Source organism: Protopterus annectens, chromosome 16.part0 (assembly GCF_019279795.1).
Source record: "Protopterus annectens isolate FY-2018-M chromosome 16.part0, PAN1.0, whole genome shotgun sequence".
NCBI lineage: Eukaryota > Metazoa > Chordata > Ceratodontiformes > Protopteridae > Protopterus > Protopterus annectens.
The window spans coordinates 506,220,995-506,238,397 of NC_056750.1; the positions used below are offsets into that span (position 1 = coordinate 506,220,995).

Here is a 17,403-nt window from a genome sequence, read left to right on the forward strand (position 1 = left end):
ATCTGCACAGGAAAAAAAATGCAAACAGATTACTACTGATGTTTGACAGATGTATTGGAAGACTACATATATATGTATAACATATGCATTACCTGGTTAGCCCATCCAAATCTTCCAGCCTATCCACAGGGGCAATATTCTTTGCATTAGGTACATAAGTGGTGATGACGCTGCAGAGGTACATACCTACTACCCATGAAAACACCAAATTACACACAATGACTAACAAAGGGGGCACAGAAAGGGCACATGTAAACAGAAAAAGCAGGGTAAGGACTGCCACTCCACTAATATGCCGAGAACAGGCATGGGGCTTCAGGTCGTGGGTGTCTGAAGTGTCCCATACCTGTGCTGGCTACCCACTCAGACTGCTGGTAGCAGCAAAGACTCCCGGATTGCATGCAATGCCAGCACTCTGCCTTACCTCTGCCTTTTCCATTTACATGTGTCCTTTTGGCAATGGCCATAAGGGGTGAAAGGGGGGAGGTAATGTAAACCCTGTTGCCCTGACCTACATACATTTACTTCCCTGACCTATATACATTTGGCACATTTATATGCTCCCTAGCAAAGTTATTTACCAAAATAAACAAAAAAAAATCATAATTTCCAGAATGAATCCTAAACAAACTGTCATATCTGTACATGTGTACAAACTGTCATATCTGTACGTGTACAGCATGCAGACAGTTTTACCATGTTGTACGTACTTATACTGTCTTCAAAATGAGGCATTACTTAGCACAATAACTTGTTCCCTAGCAAAGTTATTTACCAAACTATGAAAACATATTTTAACGTTCATAACCCAAGTCATAAAATGTGATACCTGTACATGCATACAGGATACTGATAGTTATTTTACCATCTTAAAATGAGGTTTTACTCAGCATGTTGACAAGTTCCCTAGCAGACTTATACAACAAAATATGACACTTATCAGTAGCACTTGAGGGCATCTGCAGTGTCCCATACCTGTGTTTGCAAGGTGACTTTTAGTAATGTGGACAGTGGCAGCTGCTGTTTCACCTGATAAGTGATAATGACTCAGTGTTGTACTGTAACTGCACATATTGTAAATTAATAATGTGATAATGACTTGCATTTCATTAATGCAAGGTTCTGCATGCTCATACAAAGGTGATAACTGCTGCACATAACATTTTGAGCAAACATTCATTACATTCCTGGTGCAGGCATAATGCAAGACTGAGTCAATATCATCTGTCAGAAAAAGACCAGAGTAATTTGGTAAAGGCTGTATATTACTTATACATTACAGAGCCCTTCCTGTCACCTAAATTTTACACAGGACTGAAAGAAAGAAATATTGTCCAAAATATATGGTTGCTCCATGACAGCATTAGTGCACAAGTAATAACATTTATCTCACAGAGTCATCAACTGATTAAAATCAGACACACAAAGTCACAAATATCTAAACTATCTGGTTGATCCATGTAAGAACTGGTGCAAAAGTAATCACTTTTATCACACTGAATCATCCCTCTGATTAGAATCAGACACATAAGTGGCAAAGGCAAAATATTGTCTAAAATATTTGGTTGATCAATGCTACAGCTGGTATAACATCAGTAATAACATCTCACTAAACCATTGCTCTCACCCAAACATGTTTTGGCATATCATAGGTAATGTATCCAGTTGACACTTTCAGATTAGTAGCCTAGTTCCGACTATGGCTCTGTCAATACCTTTCTTTATAACCTGTGTAATATAGAAGGACTTTCTTACAACAATGGCACATGTTGGGTCAAAGTTAGATCACTGCCACATAAGTTCCCAAACCTGAACAACTGGGTCAACTCTGAGGTGCGGATTGTCAATATGGTATTTCCCTGGGGGTGGATGACTTCCCAAAGGATACAATAATGAATTTTTTGGCATTTATTTCAGTCTATCTTTGTTATGTTTAGTAGCGTCTTCATAAGTATTTCTTCAAAATGTATCTTTGGCCAGGCTGAGGTATGCGGTGTGTACCAACTTGACCTATGATGTGGATCACGATAGTGATGACCTACAGTGCAGAAACAATTATGTAGCACTTAGAATGACATAACATTAAAACAGGACCAGCAATGGATTACTGCCATTCTTATAGCTACAGATATTTATTTTAAAAAGCTCACTATAGGATCATAGGAGGTTACTACTAGGCTAATGGCCCTGAGGCCTTTACAAGCCTATCCAAGAGTTTACCCCAAAAAGAAACATCAGTCTGCACCTGTCACCCCTGTCAATGAAGGACACAGGTGGAATCCCTGGGCAAATCTGTGGTTTTCCATCCACTCAAATGGGTTGTGCTTGAAGAGGGTTGGCAGACATTCATGCTTTACTACTGGTATCAAACCAGTGAGCTTGGAAAGTGTTAAATAACTCTCACATTAGTATGGACAATACTGTAGGGATGCATCCACCTCATGTTGTGTAAGGTGATGGCTGGAAATAACCCTCTTTCTGCACAAAATGTAACCAAAGTTTAATCAGCACTGGCTCTTCTAATCATTCATTTATTTATTCCCAAAGAACCCAGTTTACTCAGTTTTGGCATCTTGGAGTACTCCCTAATACCACATAAATTACATTCGGACTACCCGGGTACTTCTAATTTTGAAAAACAGCTTCCTTAACCTCAAGTCACTTACAAATTGGCCATCATTCACTCCCATCATACAATATCCCAGGTTTCAGAACTATTCAGCATGAGCTTCATACAACCGCTAACAAGCCACCTGATTTTCAGATTGCTGCTGCCAGAGATCACTACCATTATTTACACAGACACGCACACACACGCGTACACACACACACACGCGTACACACACACAGACGTGCACAGACGCACACACACACACACACACACACGCACACACACACGCACACACACACATGCACACACACACATGCACACACACACATGCACACACACACACGCAGACACACGCACGCAGACACATGCACGCAGACACACACACGCAGACACACACACGCACAGTCTTCCCTATGATTACGGTTCACAGCCAGCTCTCTCAAAACTGTAGGAACCTAAAATGTATTTTAACCAGCAAACTAACTTATGCTAATAAGCAGTTTACATTTTTAAACAAGGAAAATGTATCACATATGAGAGATGATGCTTCAAACCCTTGACTACTTTTCAGCTGCTTCAACAGACCACCGAGAACAGTGATCTAGAGGATCTAGGTTCAACTACGAGCTGAGGCAAGTACATCTACAGTGTTTTGCTCCTAGATTCTGACCACAGCCTTTACTTCCAAAATCATCTGAAAGCAGCTACTCAGGGTGTGTGCTGATGTTCTCTTTCCATTCCTCTCAAAGTCTGCATTCTCTCCCCGTGAGCATATTCTTTACTTACATTTTTTATTACATTTTCAAAAGATTACAAATGAGTTTAAAAAAAAATCACTCAAAGTATGTCTGCACATAACTAGAATGTATAACTTTGTAAACACGAACGTATACAAATTACTGAAAAAAATACATTACATTTTAACTCACTAAATTGGCATAACTAAAATCTTAACAGAAAAGTAAGACTGTGCTCTATACAGATTAATAAAAACAATTCAAGTACTCTGGCTTGCATAATGCATAAGGCATCCGTAATACGAATCTGGAGTTGCCAGTTGGTAATCAGTAATACAGATGTAAGACTTAGACAAGCTATAAAAATAAAATATGCACAGTCTGTATAATAATCTCAGCAAACCAACAGTTAAATATAAAGCTTAGAGGTTACATCTATAATGAGAAAACACATTTATGTGCAGGACACCACCAGCATCCCGCAATGCAATCAGCATGTAAAAAAACTATGAATCACAAGTGCTACAGCACTGGACTCCATCCAGCAACTAAAACCTAAAACTCATCTACCAAAAAATAGAACCAGATCTTCGGCATGAGGTGAAAAACGCCAAGCAAATAAGGAAAAGTCAAGTACACAAGTTCCAAGATCATCCCCAACATTCTAATGAAAGTTATATTAAATGCATAGAATTTCCCCAAAATACATGGGAAAATATATAAGGACAAAGCAACAAATAAAAAACTGAGAGCCGATAAAAAAGGTTTCTTCCTTCATCTTTCAACTCACATGGAAATAAAACGTGGAAGAAAACATAATAATGCATAAGTACAGCAATTTGGAAATAAAGCCTTCCTGACGGGGCTCATACGGCAATGCAAACTATTAGAATAAAGCACGAACCGTTCATGAAGTAAATAAAGAAGTTCATAAAAGCATATGATGATCGGCCAAGGTAACTCAGATCGTACATCAATGCACTAACATTTATGCTGCTAGACTAGACATAATATAAAATAACTGTCTCCGAGTCTGTACAGATAATCCACGCAATTATATATTCCAGTTTACCACTTCATACCACAGAATACCAGGTTCTTGCACTGTAAAAACTGCACATTTTAAAGAACAAGAAAAACTGCCAAAGTACTTACTAATAGCAGTCAATCTCTGTTTTTCCACCAACCTTGACAGAGTCTGCAGCTTGGAAACCAAGCTGTCGTTTTCAAACCCACTCCCTCCCCGTAGCTGATTAACAGAAACACTTTATATTTATGTTTACATTTCTACTGTCTTGGTCCCTTCTTCACCTTACTTGACCGCCTGTAGAATATTCATTTCTCACCGTCTCCTGTCAGAAAACAATTAAACGACTGTATCAACAAACCAGCAAAGTTAGTTGCAAAAAAAAATCTAAAACAGAGTCTGGTGTAAATATAAAATAACAAGCAGTTAACACCAACCACACCAGAGCAGGAGACAGTGAATAATATTATAAGTCATTAGCTCTGTATAGGATGAAAGTTTTTACTAATATTAAAATGTGTTATTCGGGTCTATATCAGCATTTCGAATGCTGAAAAAGCCGAATGCAATTTAATCAAACAGAAATGTTCGAAATCTCAGAAGTGCGAACTGACGGAACATCTATTTCTTTCCCAGGGAAAGAAATCGGTGTTCCGTGCAAAAAAAAATATTTTTCAATACTTTAAACACTGACAGAAGTGGGGGGCTGTGCCCCCCCTACTTAAATATACCAACTCTGAGACCGCACCACAGTGGAGGAAATAGCAAATTCTGATGACGGCTCACTGGATTTCTTTCTCTGTTCCGTCAGTTTGCTCTTCTGAGATTTCGAACATTTCAGTTCGATTAAATTAAATTTGGCGTTTTCAACATTCGAAATGCTGATAAGAACCCTGTTATTCACTATTTTAGCTGTTTTTCTCCTGCTCCGTTTTGGTCAGTGTTAACCGTTTATTTCAAAACTAAGTTGTCACAATGGTAAATCAGCTGACAAGTTCAGCTCGATTATCAGTTTGACTGCTAATGCAGTCTCATTTTTATTTCTTTATCCTGCAAGGGGGAAAGCGTGGACTCAGAAAAGGAAGCTCTTATATTTTCTGTTGAGTGAGTCAGGAAAGAAGCAAAGCCTAGTTGTCTTAGTGCTCTCTTGATCACCAGGCAAACCACCACATTTGATAAATTACCATGACCATCCCCCTCCCATGTGGTGAACAGATCGACATTCTGCTGCTTCACCCTACCTTATGCTTGTCCGAACACACTGAAATCAGTCAGTCCTGGTTTAATTTTAGTCAGTCCTACTTTCCCTCCCCTCCTCCAAGCAATCAAAACACATAATGTGAACAGAAAAAAATTAGAGAGATTTAAATGCCTGCCGCAGCAGAGTAATATCTTTTAAATGATGCTGCTAGGTTTGTTTCTTGCGCTTTCCACACACTGCAGACAGCAACTGACAATGGATATCATACCAGTTCGACAAAAATTGAGGGTGTATGGTATAGTACTCCCTATAAAATTAAAAAAAAACGGACTTGGACACTGATAACAAATATCTTACCTGAATTATCAGAGCAGTAAACTGATGAAACTCCGGAAAAGAATGGCCAAACTGCTGCTTCTTCAATAGCAATCTGTGTAAGCTGTGCCCAGAATAAATGGAGGACTCCAGTAGCAGATAAAATCTCCAAATATCAGTAGAAAGAAAGGAAATACCTGCGGCTGGACTCTCTATTTATTTGGTGAAGACAAGAAAAACATAGGTCAGGGGTGGTGGTGTTATAGAGGTGGTGGCTTACATTGCAAGAATCAGATTGGCTGCCACCTCTTGCTTTATCTAACACTTAAACAGATTTTCTCAAAAAGGTTTAATGTGAGCAGCATGTAAATGCACGCTGGATCGTAAGTATAGAAATCAACATTAAAGTTTCTCACACTTGTGGAAGGCACTCAGGGGTAAGAGCATGAAATCCCTCTCGTCTCATAGCGTGCTCGGATGCAAGCACAGAGGCAGTATGAGAAGGTACTCGGGGGTAATGAGAAAGTATCCATTTAAATCAAAAAGTCCAGAGCTACACTGCTCTATGGAGAGAAGATGTATCCCCACTTAACGCTTACCCTCTTCCCTTACCAAATAAACTTCTTCAGCTCTTTATTATAATTCACAACTTTTCAAATACACTTGACTTGTGCATAAAGTACAGTTTTGTACCTACCATAAATGTAGATGTCTGATAGGTATGCATCTGCAGTCCTTACATATGGGTTGTCCTGCCTCAGGCAGCCCTTCGGTCGGCCGGATTCCAAAGTCTGGGTCCGGCGTCGGCTGATGTCGCCCTTTCCCCGACGTCAGAGCGCCTGGGGTATAAAAGAGTCAGCTGACGCCATCTTCCTCAGTTTTTCTTGCCCCAGATGCCAGGTGCCCTCTAAGGAAGGCTAAATTTGGAGAAATGCAAAATATTCCAAACATGCACAGTAATAAAAAACAAATACACCATAATAGATAACCCCAGCAAGCTATAAGAGGGATAAGTACACAAGAAATACCACAGAGGGGAAGGAGGGAGGGAAAACCTGACTGCAGATGCATACCTATCGGACATCTACATTTATGGTAGGTACAAAACTGTACTATGTCCTTCAAGGATGCATCTGCAGTCCTTACATATGGGCAGAATACCATAAGCCAAGCTGGGGGTGGTAGGATCTAAGAAAATGATGGTGTAGCTAAAATGCCCTGCAGGACTGCCGTAGCAAAGCCTGCTCTGGATCTGGAATATAAGGGCAAATTGTAATGCTTGGAAAATGTATGCACGGAGCTCCATGTAGCAGCTTCTAAAATGTCCTTGGTAGCCACCCCTCTTAAAAAGGCTGTGGAGGTGGCTGTGGCTCTGGTGGAATGAGGCCTGATGTTAGCTGGCACAGTTTTTCCATGATAAGAGTAGCAGAATCGAATGCAATTTCCTATCCATTTTGAAATTGTCTGTTTGGAAATTGCTTTGCCTTGGATGCCTGCAGCATATGCTACCAACAGCTGGTCAGTTTTTCTGAAAGTCTTAGTTCTGTCCAAGTAGTAGCGTAACTGTCTGTGAATGTCCAGGGTATGCAAAAGTTTTTCTCCCTTGTTTTGCGGATCTGGAAAGAAGGCAGGCAGGTGAATAGCTTGGTTCAATGAGACCCTGGATACCACCTTTGGCATGAATGAAGGATTGGTTCTCAAGGAGACTCTGTCCTGATGAAAAATAAGAAATGGTTGTACTGCCATGAGTGCCTGCAATTCAGATACTCTTCTTGCTGAGGTTATGGCCAGAAGGAAGGCAGTCTTCCAAGACAGGAACTGTAGCTCTGAAGATGCTGCTGTTTCAAAGGGAGGTAGAGTCAACTTTTCCAACATGAAGTTAAGGTCCCATGTAGGCACTGGTGGTTTTCTTGGAGGATTGATGTTTTTAATTCCTCTTAGAAACTGCCTTAGGAGAGGATGAGAGAAAACAGGTGGATCAGTATTGTATTCTGCTGAAATTGCTGAAGCATGAATTTTAATGGAAGAGTAAGAAAGGCCATTGCGGAGCATTTCTGCCAAGTATTCCAGGATATGTGCCATGCTCATCACTGTGGCATCTAGGCCCTTTGCGGTGCTCCAAGTGTGGAATCTTTTCCATTTTGCTGAATATGCCTTTCTCGTGGAAGGTCTGCGAGCTTCCATGATGATATCCTTCACTCTCTTGGATAGGTTTTCCTGGTGAGGAGTCAAGGTATTCTCCAGGCTGTTAGCTGCAGGCTTCTCAGGCTGGAGTGCAGAGTATTGCAATTGTGCTGTGTCAGAAGAAGTGACCATTGTGGTAGAGGCCACGGTTTTGTGTGTGACAGGTATCGTAACAGTGGGTACCAGTGCTGCCTTGGCCAGTCCAGGGCTATTAGAATCACTTTTGGCTGCTCTGTCCTGATTTTCAGTAAGACCCTGGTCATTAGTGGAAGAGGTGGAAATGCATACACTGTTAGAGTATTCCAGCTGAAAGAGAGGGCGTCCACTTTCTATGCTTGTGGGTGGTATGTCCTTGAACAGAATTTTTTCAGCTGATGATTGTGGCGGGAGGCAAAAAGATCTATGTCCGGCCTTCCCCAAAATTGTGTTATCTGAAGGAAGATGTCTGGGTGCAGCATCCATTCGTGTGGATCCATGGTATTTCTGCTTAGGCTGTCCGCCAGTATATTGTCTTTTCCTGGCACAAACTGGGATTGCAGCTCTATATTGAGTTTTAGGGAAAGTTCCCAAAGATTCATTGCTAGTCTGCATAGAGGGTAGGAATGGGTACCTCCTTGCTTGTTTATGTACCACATAACTGTGGTATTGTCTCTGTCCTTATTAGCAGGTGGCCTTGATGTAGAAAGTGCTTGAAGGCCACGATTGCATGTATCACTGCCAGCATTTCCTTTTGGTTTATGTGCATGCGCAATTCTTTCTGAGACCATAGTCCTTGGATGCATCTGTCCTCCATGTGTGCTCCCCATCCATGGTCTGAAGCGTCCGAGGTAATGGTTTGGCTGGTTACTGGTTTGCTGAAAGGCAGACCCCTGTTTGACTGGCTGGCTTGGGCCCACCACAGGAATTCCTTTTGAAGGCATGGAATGAGTGGTATCAAAGTTTCTAGGCTGTGATTGTGCTGAGACCATAAACTCCTTAGATACCATTGTAGTTTTCTCATATCCACACGAAAACTAAGAGCTCTCATAAAATCATCCAAAGCAAATTTTGAGAGAAAAATAGCTAAAGACTCAAAAGACAATCATAAGGCCTTCTTTAGCTATGTTAGAAACCAGGGAGGAAACTCCCAGATATGCTCAGAACTAGTTCAAAATGATGTGAAGATTACTGATCCTACAGACATTGCCAACATACTGGCTGACAGGTTCAGTGCAAACTCCCCCCCCCCCAAAAGGAGAGATATCTATACCAAACGATTGCAGCCCCCCAAACATCTCTAACGCCCAAGTGAGAACTGCTCTCTCCAAAGCAAAAAACACAGCATCCATGGGACCTGATGGTGTCCCTGGCTGTGTGCTCCATGAACTCAACGAGGAATTAAACCCACAGCTAGGACAGCTGTTTAATCATAGTCTCGCCTCTGGATACGTACCCAGGGAGTGGCGCACTGCAACTGTGGTCCCACTTCACAAAGGCGGTGCCTCCACCGATCCTGGAAATTACCGTCCCATTAGCTTGACAAGCCTTATCTGCAAAGCCATGGAGAGGATCATAATGGACCTCATAAATAAAGACATAGGGAATTTGCAGACTTTGGATCCAACCCAGTTTGGCTTTGTCAAAGGCAGATCATGCCTTTTAAACTTGGTTGACTTATTCGAAACAGTCACCAAAGCCATTGATGAGGGAAAGGCAGTCCATACAGCCTACCTCGATCTGGCGAAGGCCTTCGATACAATACCCCACTTGGGTATCATTGAAAAACTCATCAGCTTAAATGTTAACCCATACATCACAAGATGGGTTGCAAACTGGCTGAGTGACAGAACCCACAGGGTCAGAGTTGCTGGCGCCATGTCAGCCTCAAAGCCTGTCACAAGTGGTGTCCCACAGGGCTCAGTCCTGGGCCCACTCTTGTTTGGCATCTACTTTTCCGAAGTACAAGCAAACACAGGAGGGTTATGGCTGACAAAGTTTGCAGATGACTGCAAACTGGGCGCCATAGTCGAAAACACATCTGACACAGATATCCTTCAGAAGGGTCTCACAGAGACGGATAGCTGGTGCCAGAGCCATGGCCTAAAGTTAAATGCCAAAAAATGCATAGTCATACCCTTGGGAAAAACAAGGTTACCCTAGCTACCATATAGGTGGCAATCCACTGAGCACAGAAGAAGTTATCAGGGACCTGGGGACCCAGGTTGACAGTAGCCTGTCATTCGACATCCATGTAGCTAAAGTAGTTAGGAAGACCTTCTACATTGCCCACCTTATCATGAAGGGATTCACATCTAGATCAAGGGACGTCATAGTCTCCCTGTACTCATCACTCATCAGACCAATGATTGAGTACAATGCCCCATTCGGAATGTATCTGACCCGACACTTGCAGCAGCTGGAGGCGCCACAAAAGTTCCTCACCAAAAGGATAAAGGGTCTCAAAAATCTGTCCTATGCTGCCCGACTGAAAGAACTCCAGCTCTATTCAGTCGCTTACCGCTTGCTCAGAGGTGACCTTTGCCTGACATACAAGGCCATGTCAAACCCAGATTTGATGAATATGCCTCACCTCAAAAAATCTAGATCCGTCAGAGCCACAAGGGCGGGAGACTTAAACCTCGACACGGCTATTAATAGGACGTGCTGGAGGGATAGATTCATCACCCAAAGACTCCTATGCTGTGGAACAAAATCCCGGTATATGTGAGGCAGAGCACCTCGCTGGCCTTGTTCAAGAAAAATCTTGACCAATGGATGGGAGATCGCAGATATACCCCAGGGATTACCTCAGTGTCACTGCTCGACAGAGGCACAGCAAAATAATGGGTATAGTTCCCCATACTAAAGGGGTGGCGTAAGCCACAAAACTATGGGCTAGGCTTGTAAATGCCCTCGGGCAGATAGCCTAGTATGAACCTATGAACCTATGAACCTATATGCAGCCTTGCTTGTGGAATCAGAAAAATGCACGATGCCATGTAACCCAGGGCCTGCAGGATTTTCCTTGCAGTCATCTGAGTTTGTTTTGACAGATTTTTGAAGTAATCCGGTAGTTGTCTTTGTTTTTCTTCTGTGAGAAAAGCCATTTGGGTGGTTGTATCTAGTTCCGCACCCAGAAAAGTTATTCTTTGGGATGGCACAAGTCTTGACTTGTGAATGTTGACTGTGTATCCCAAGGCCTGCAGAAGGCGGATGGCATAATTCAAATGTTTTTCCAAAGTTTGTTGGCTGTCCGCTTGTATAAGGCAGTCGTCCAGATACGGGTATATTTGAATCCCCTGAAGTCTGCAGTGTGCAATTACTGATGCTAGGCATTTCGTGAATACTCTGGGCACAGTAGATAAGCCAAAGGGCAATGCTGAGAATTGATAATGCTCTGAACCTGCAAGAAATCTGAGGTGTCTTCTGCAACTTTGTCTGATAGGGACATGCAGGTATGCCTCCTTGAGGTCTAGAGTTACCAACCAAGACTCCTTGCCCAGCATGGGAAGGAGTTGCTGTAGGGTCAGCATTTTGAATTTTGGCACAATGAGATAAGTATTGAGTGCGGACAAATCGAGAATAGGCCTCCATTGTTTTTCTTTTCTTGGGACAAGGAATAGTCTGGAATAAAATCCTTGGCCTTGTTCTGCGAGAGGAACCTTTTCTATAGCTTTCATTTGCAATAGGTTGGCAATTTGTTTTAAAGCCTCTGCCCTTTGATTTGGTGGCAGGTTTGGCATTCCTTTTCTTTTTGGTAATGTATGGAAATGGAACCTGTATCCTTTGTCTATTATTTGCAGTGTCCATTTGTCCCTTGTAATACTGTGCCAATTTCTTGAGAATAAAGACAATTTTCCGCCCAGAGGTGCTTCTAATTGAGCCCTGGTTGGCGGGATCAAGGTGAAGTCATTGAGTCTGTCCTTGTGCAGCAGTTGTTGGTCCTGCACTACCTCGCTGGTTAGGAGGCTGCCATTGACGTCCTCTGTAGGAGCCTCTAGCTTGCCCTCTACCTCTGGCACGCCTGTTCTTGCCTCTTTGATATCTCTCTTCCAGAAAGGACCAATTCTTAGAAGGCCAATTTATGCTGAATCTTGGTGGTTGTACCTGGAGGAAGTCTTTGACTGTTTGTACAGATTTAGCCTTTTTCTCGAATTTCTTTAAGACCTCCTGAGCAGTGGAGCCAAATAACTTTTGCTTTTCTAGTGGAGCATCCAGAAGCTTAGCCTTAACATGATCTGGCAGAGATTGTTCCTTCAGCCAAGCATGTCTACGTATGACTGCACCTGTCATTGCTGACCTACATGAAGCTTCCAATGCATCATAGCCACATTGCAAGAAATGGTTGCTAACCTGTTGTAAATTATGTACCAGATCCTGAAGTGACTTACGGTCTAGGGGTTCAGGAGAAGACAGCTTTTTCTGAAATTCATCCAACAAATACTCTTGGTACTGTATCATATGAAATTGACAATTTAAAGCCCTCATAGACAGAGTGGAAGAAGTATACACTTTTTTACCCCATCTCTCTAAAGCCCTGGACTCCCTTTCAGAGGGGAGTGGATTTTTAGTAGTGGCAGCTGCAACCCCTTTAGGACCCTGGGAAATAGTTTCTGGGTCAGCAGAGTGGGCCTTGTAAAGGAAATGATGCGAGTCCGGGACCCTGTAGTACCTATCGGGTTTAACAGGAGCCGGAGGAAGGGTGTCAGGGGTAGTGCTAGACTCAGAATACACATCATCAATGACACAAACTGGAGGAATAGCCAAAGGCCTATGCTGAGGTAAATGAAGAAAAGTCCTTAATCTCTTCCTGGAATCAGAGAATTCCTGGCCCTGCCATTGGAAATGCTCTCTCATGGAGTGAAGGGTCTCCCCAAAGGACAGCTCTTCAGGAGGGGAGGCAGAGGGAATGGATTCCTCTGCATCAGAATCCTCGTAGGCCATGAAGGCCGCCTCCTGGTAATCTGATGGAGCAGAGCCATCAGAGGCCTCCATCAGAGGACTGAGGATCAGCGGACTCAACCCTGGGCCTTTTGTCTAGAGGGGGTTGAGAGCCCCTGTCCGGATGAGGCTGGGATCCCCTGATTAAGGAAATAAGATCCTCAGCCAAACTTAGTATCTGAGAACCTGTAGTGGATCCCTGAGAAATAGTCTTGGGAGGCAGAGTTTTTTGTTGCTTAGCAGCTTTAGCCCTAGTGAATGCTTTAATGGACATGGATGCAGGGGGCCTTGACTGCTCCACGTGCTGGGGTAGTCTTGTCTAAGGGAATGGTGTCGGTAGTTTCCTGAACACCGGTTTCCGAGGGTAAATTCATAACCAACTCCGAAGAAACCTCCGGGGCCGAGGCTGTCGGTTGTACCGTTTCCACGGTCGGAAGTACCAAGGACTCTGTTTCAGCCGAGACCGAGACACTCGCGGTAGGCCTAGGCGTGGTTTCAGCCAAAACCACGGTCCGCGTGTGTCGGTCCTTGTCCTTCCGTTTTTTGGTTAAATGAGAAGTCGGAGTCTCCGACGGCATTTTATAAGAGAAACTAGCCCCAAAAAATTCCTCTGCAAACTCCGACCGACGCCTAAGAGTGCGTCGATTAAAGGAGGCACAGGCAGTACAGGCCGAGACGTCGTGGTCTAGGCCTAGGCAAGGGAGGCAGTAGGAATGGAAATCCTTATGAGGTATTTGTTTCCCACAAGTCAAGCAATTATTAACTTTAAGCATTTGATCTGACATCGACTGAGACAAGAAAGAGTCCCCAACGGGGTACTTAGCTTTTTGAAGTCTTCGGTAGCTGAATTTACAGGAGCTGGCCGACCGGCACTTGCGAACTGCTTCTGCTTCGGGCACCACGCGGCAAGAAAGACTGAGGAAGATGGCGTCGGCTGACTCTTTTATACCCCAGGCACTCTGACGTCGGGGAAAGGGTGACATCAGCCGACGCCGGACCCAGACTTTGGAATCCGGCCGACCGAAGGGCTGCCTGAGGCAGGACAACCCATATGTAAGGACTGCAGATGCATCCTTGAAGGACATCATTAAAGGGACAAGAAATGTTTTCACGTCTTGCATCTAACTATCCATATCCAACTTCTCAATTGTTGTATTTTCTTTTGTTGTGTGTGTGTGTGTGTGTGTGTGTGTGTGTGTGTGTGTGTGTATATATATATATATATATATATATGTACCTTTTTTTATCCTTAATGTTAAATTCTTGTTGTAAATACAAACAACAACAAACAGTTTGTAGTAATCCTACATTGAACATATTGCTAATGGACTGCCTGAACATGCCTCTCTATTGGTGGGTCCTTTTGCCCAACTTATGTGATTCTCCTTTCTGAGCCATGTATTATATGTTCCCTCTGAAGATGGAATACTGAGATGTCATGAGCCTTGTGTTTGAAATAAACAGCACTTTAACTCTAAATGTTTGTAGTCTGTTGGTTGCGATTTACAGCCAGGATGACTGATTCAATTAGCATCCCAAGAACATAACATATTCTATCTGAGGATCGGTATAGAGGAGTATGTGCCAGGGGCACAAACTCATCACAGGTCTCTGGTGAAAACCAGGGATTGTAAAAAAAAAAAAATCTGTGTGTGACAAGGAAGGCTGGGCTCTTCAGGCTAAGTCACCTGTAAAGTCTGAGACATCCCCTGTGATGCAGAATGTACACCCAACCCTTGAGGGTCCTCTGGAAAGCAGGGGATATTAGGGCTTAATGCAAAACATTAGCCAGCAATGTCACAGAGCAGCCTTCTTCACTCCTCTTACCCAGCAACATAGAATGCTTTCTTTTCTGCAAACCAGATGACTTGCCCAGCATCAGGGTATCTCTCCTTCTAAATGTGTGCCCCAAGAAGAAAGAAATAATAAGGAAAAGGCATGGATCCACAGCAAGTGACTGTTGGAATAAAGAAAAATGCATTTTTTCTAATAACAGAGTAATTTACATACCTGGGATTTTCTTTTTGCCAAAGCACTGCTTCAGGAAACTTGTTGGATCTTCTTTACATCTAAATGAATTGAGAAATACAAAGTACATATCAGAAATGCCATCTGTGACAAGTTATGGTTGTTTGCACTCTGTCAGCAGAAAAGAAATACCTTGATACTGCCATAAATGCCATTAGGAACAATCTACAGATTAAAATCAATAATCTACTCCAGTGATGGCGAACCTATGATACGAGTGTCAGAGATGACATACCTCAATGTTTTGGGTGGCACACCAGCTTTCACCAACACCCAAGTTACCACAGAAACTCAATGAGTAAAAATACAAGAAATATATAACCCTGCACTTACTTATTAAAACTCTGCAACAAAAAAGTCATTAAGTGATGTTAATCAAATGAAATGCAATGTGTTCCATACTTTTTCATTTCAATTCAAAATTACTATTAAAAGTAGGGTAATTTTTTGGTGCACTATTTTAAGCCCATTTATCAGTTCGCATATCGTTTTCTCTATTGTAAGTCACTGATTCTTTTTTTACTTTTATAATACACAGCAGCACACGTGATTGGACTGCATTTTTTAAATAAATGAATATGTAAAGAATTTTCTCTTTTGTTGGGGGGAGGGTGACACGCCAGCAGAGTCAAGATAGGCATTTTCCGAATTTCCGACATGCTGAGCCCAAAAGGTTCGCCATCACTGATCTACTCCAAAATGGATGAAGCATTCCTCAATACTGCCCTTTTACTAAATTTCAAATGGCAATGAATCTTGTTGATCACACCTTTAACTACAAAAGGTTTCAGAAGAACATTTTGAATATGACCCCCCCCCCCATTATGGTTCTGCAATTATCTACATTATCACTGACACACATAAAACTAGAAAATTCACTATAAAAGACTAAGACGTGCTCAGCCCTAGGCCTCATTCTAGTCCTCGTTTTTAGAAATACTCTCATTAGATTACAAAAGATTTAAATATCATTTAAACATCATATTATATACTGATGATCTCTTCCTACTCGCATCAAACCACAGCTCAAATAATTTTCACACCCAGTTTCACAGTAACCTCAACAATTTGAGGGGGTTGCCCAATTCAAACATATGAAGTACTACTAACATTTCAACATGCAACTTATGCTATCTAGGACTATGCATACTCTTGTCTATCTTGGCAATCATAATGGGAAAATTGTTAATCATGTTTATTCCTACAAATACCTGGACAAACAGCTGGACACCTATTGGTCATTCACCTTCCACAACAAAGTCATTTTTAGTATGAGTATGCAGCTAAAATGCCAAGTATCAAAACTGCTTTTCACCAAATGCAGGAAGGTTTCTGAAAGAGTATTGCTTTCTATATTTAGATACAGTGGATATAAAACGTTTACACACCCCTGTTAAAATGCCAGGTTTTTGTGATATAAAAAAATTAGAGCACAATAAATAATTTCAAAACTTTTCCCACCTTTAATGTAACCTATAACCTGTACAATTCTCCATACTAACCTTCACAATGAAAACTGATAAAGTACAGTTTTGTACCTACCATAAATGTAGATGTTCGAAGATCCACATTGCTGCAGTCCTAACACTTGGGTAGTCCGCTGTCCCTCGGTCGGCCCGAATATCAGAGTATAAGGCTGACGTCGGTCAAGGCGCATTTGACTGACATCAGAACGTCAGGGTACAAATGCGCATGACCGACGTCATATCCTCAGTCTTTTCTTGCCCCAGATGTCAGAAGACCCTAAAAAGAAAGGTCAAAACCCATAGACAACAACTAAACAACTAACCAGCCTAACACCAAAAATATGTACAATATATACAATATATACAATTATACCTCAGAAGGATAACTCAACCCACACAACCACCTCAAACTACAGAGGGGAAGGAGGGAGGGTAAATTGGACTGCAGCAATGTGGATCTTCGAACATCTACATTTATGGTAGGTACAAAACTGTACTATGTTCTTCATCTCACATTGCTGCAGTCCTAACACTTGGGTAGAATCCCAAAGCAGAGGTAAGGGAGGATGGCTAAACTATAATGAAGCAGGAGCTGCCAAAATGCCCTGCAACACAGCAGTGGCAAAACCAGCCCTGGATTTAGAGTACAGTGGAAGGTGGTAATGCTTAGAGAAGGTATGCACTGAACTCCAAGTGGCTGCCTCCAAAATATCCTTAGTGGCCACCCCCCTCAAAAAAGCTGTTGAAGTGGCAGTAGCCCTAGTGGAATGAGGCCTAATCCCAGCTGGAATCTCTTTGCCATGATGGGAATAACAAAAAGCAATGCAAAATGCAATCCACTTAGAAATAGTTTGTTTTGACACAGGCTTGCCCTGAGAGCACAAAGCAAAAGAAACTAACAACTGCTGAGATTG

The 17,403-nt window shown here is 42.3% G+C and overlaps 1 protein-coding gene across 1 annotated transcript in view; it reads right to left on the bottom strand.

Moving 5' to 3' along the window:
• Positions 1–17,403, bottom strand: part of VRK3 (VRK serine/threonine kinase 3) — a 1,531,785-nt gene that overhangs the window by 63,036 nt on the left and 1,451,346 nt on the right. Inside the window, exon 11 of the mRNA XM_044058788.1 lies at positions 15,006–15,064. Within this exon, the coding sequence (XP_043914723.1) occupies positions 15,006–15,064 (59 nt within the window). The remainder of the gene's footprint in view (positions 1–15,005; positions 15,065–17,403) is intronic.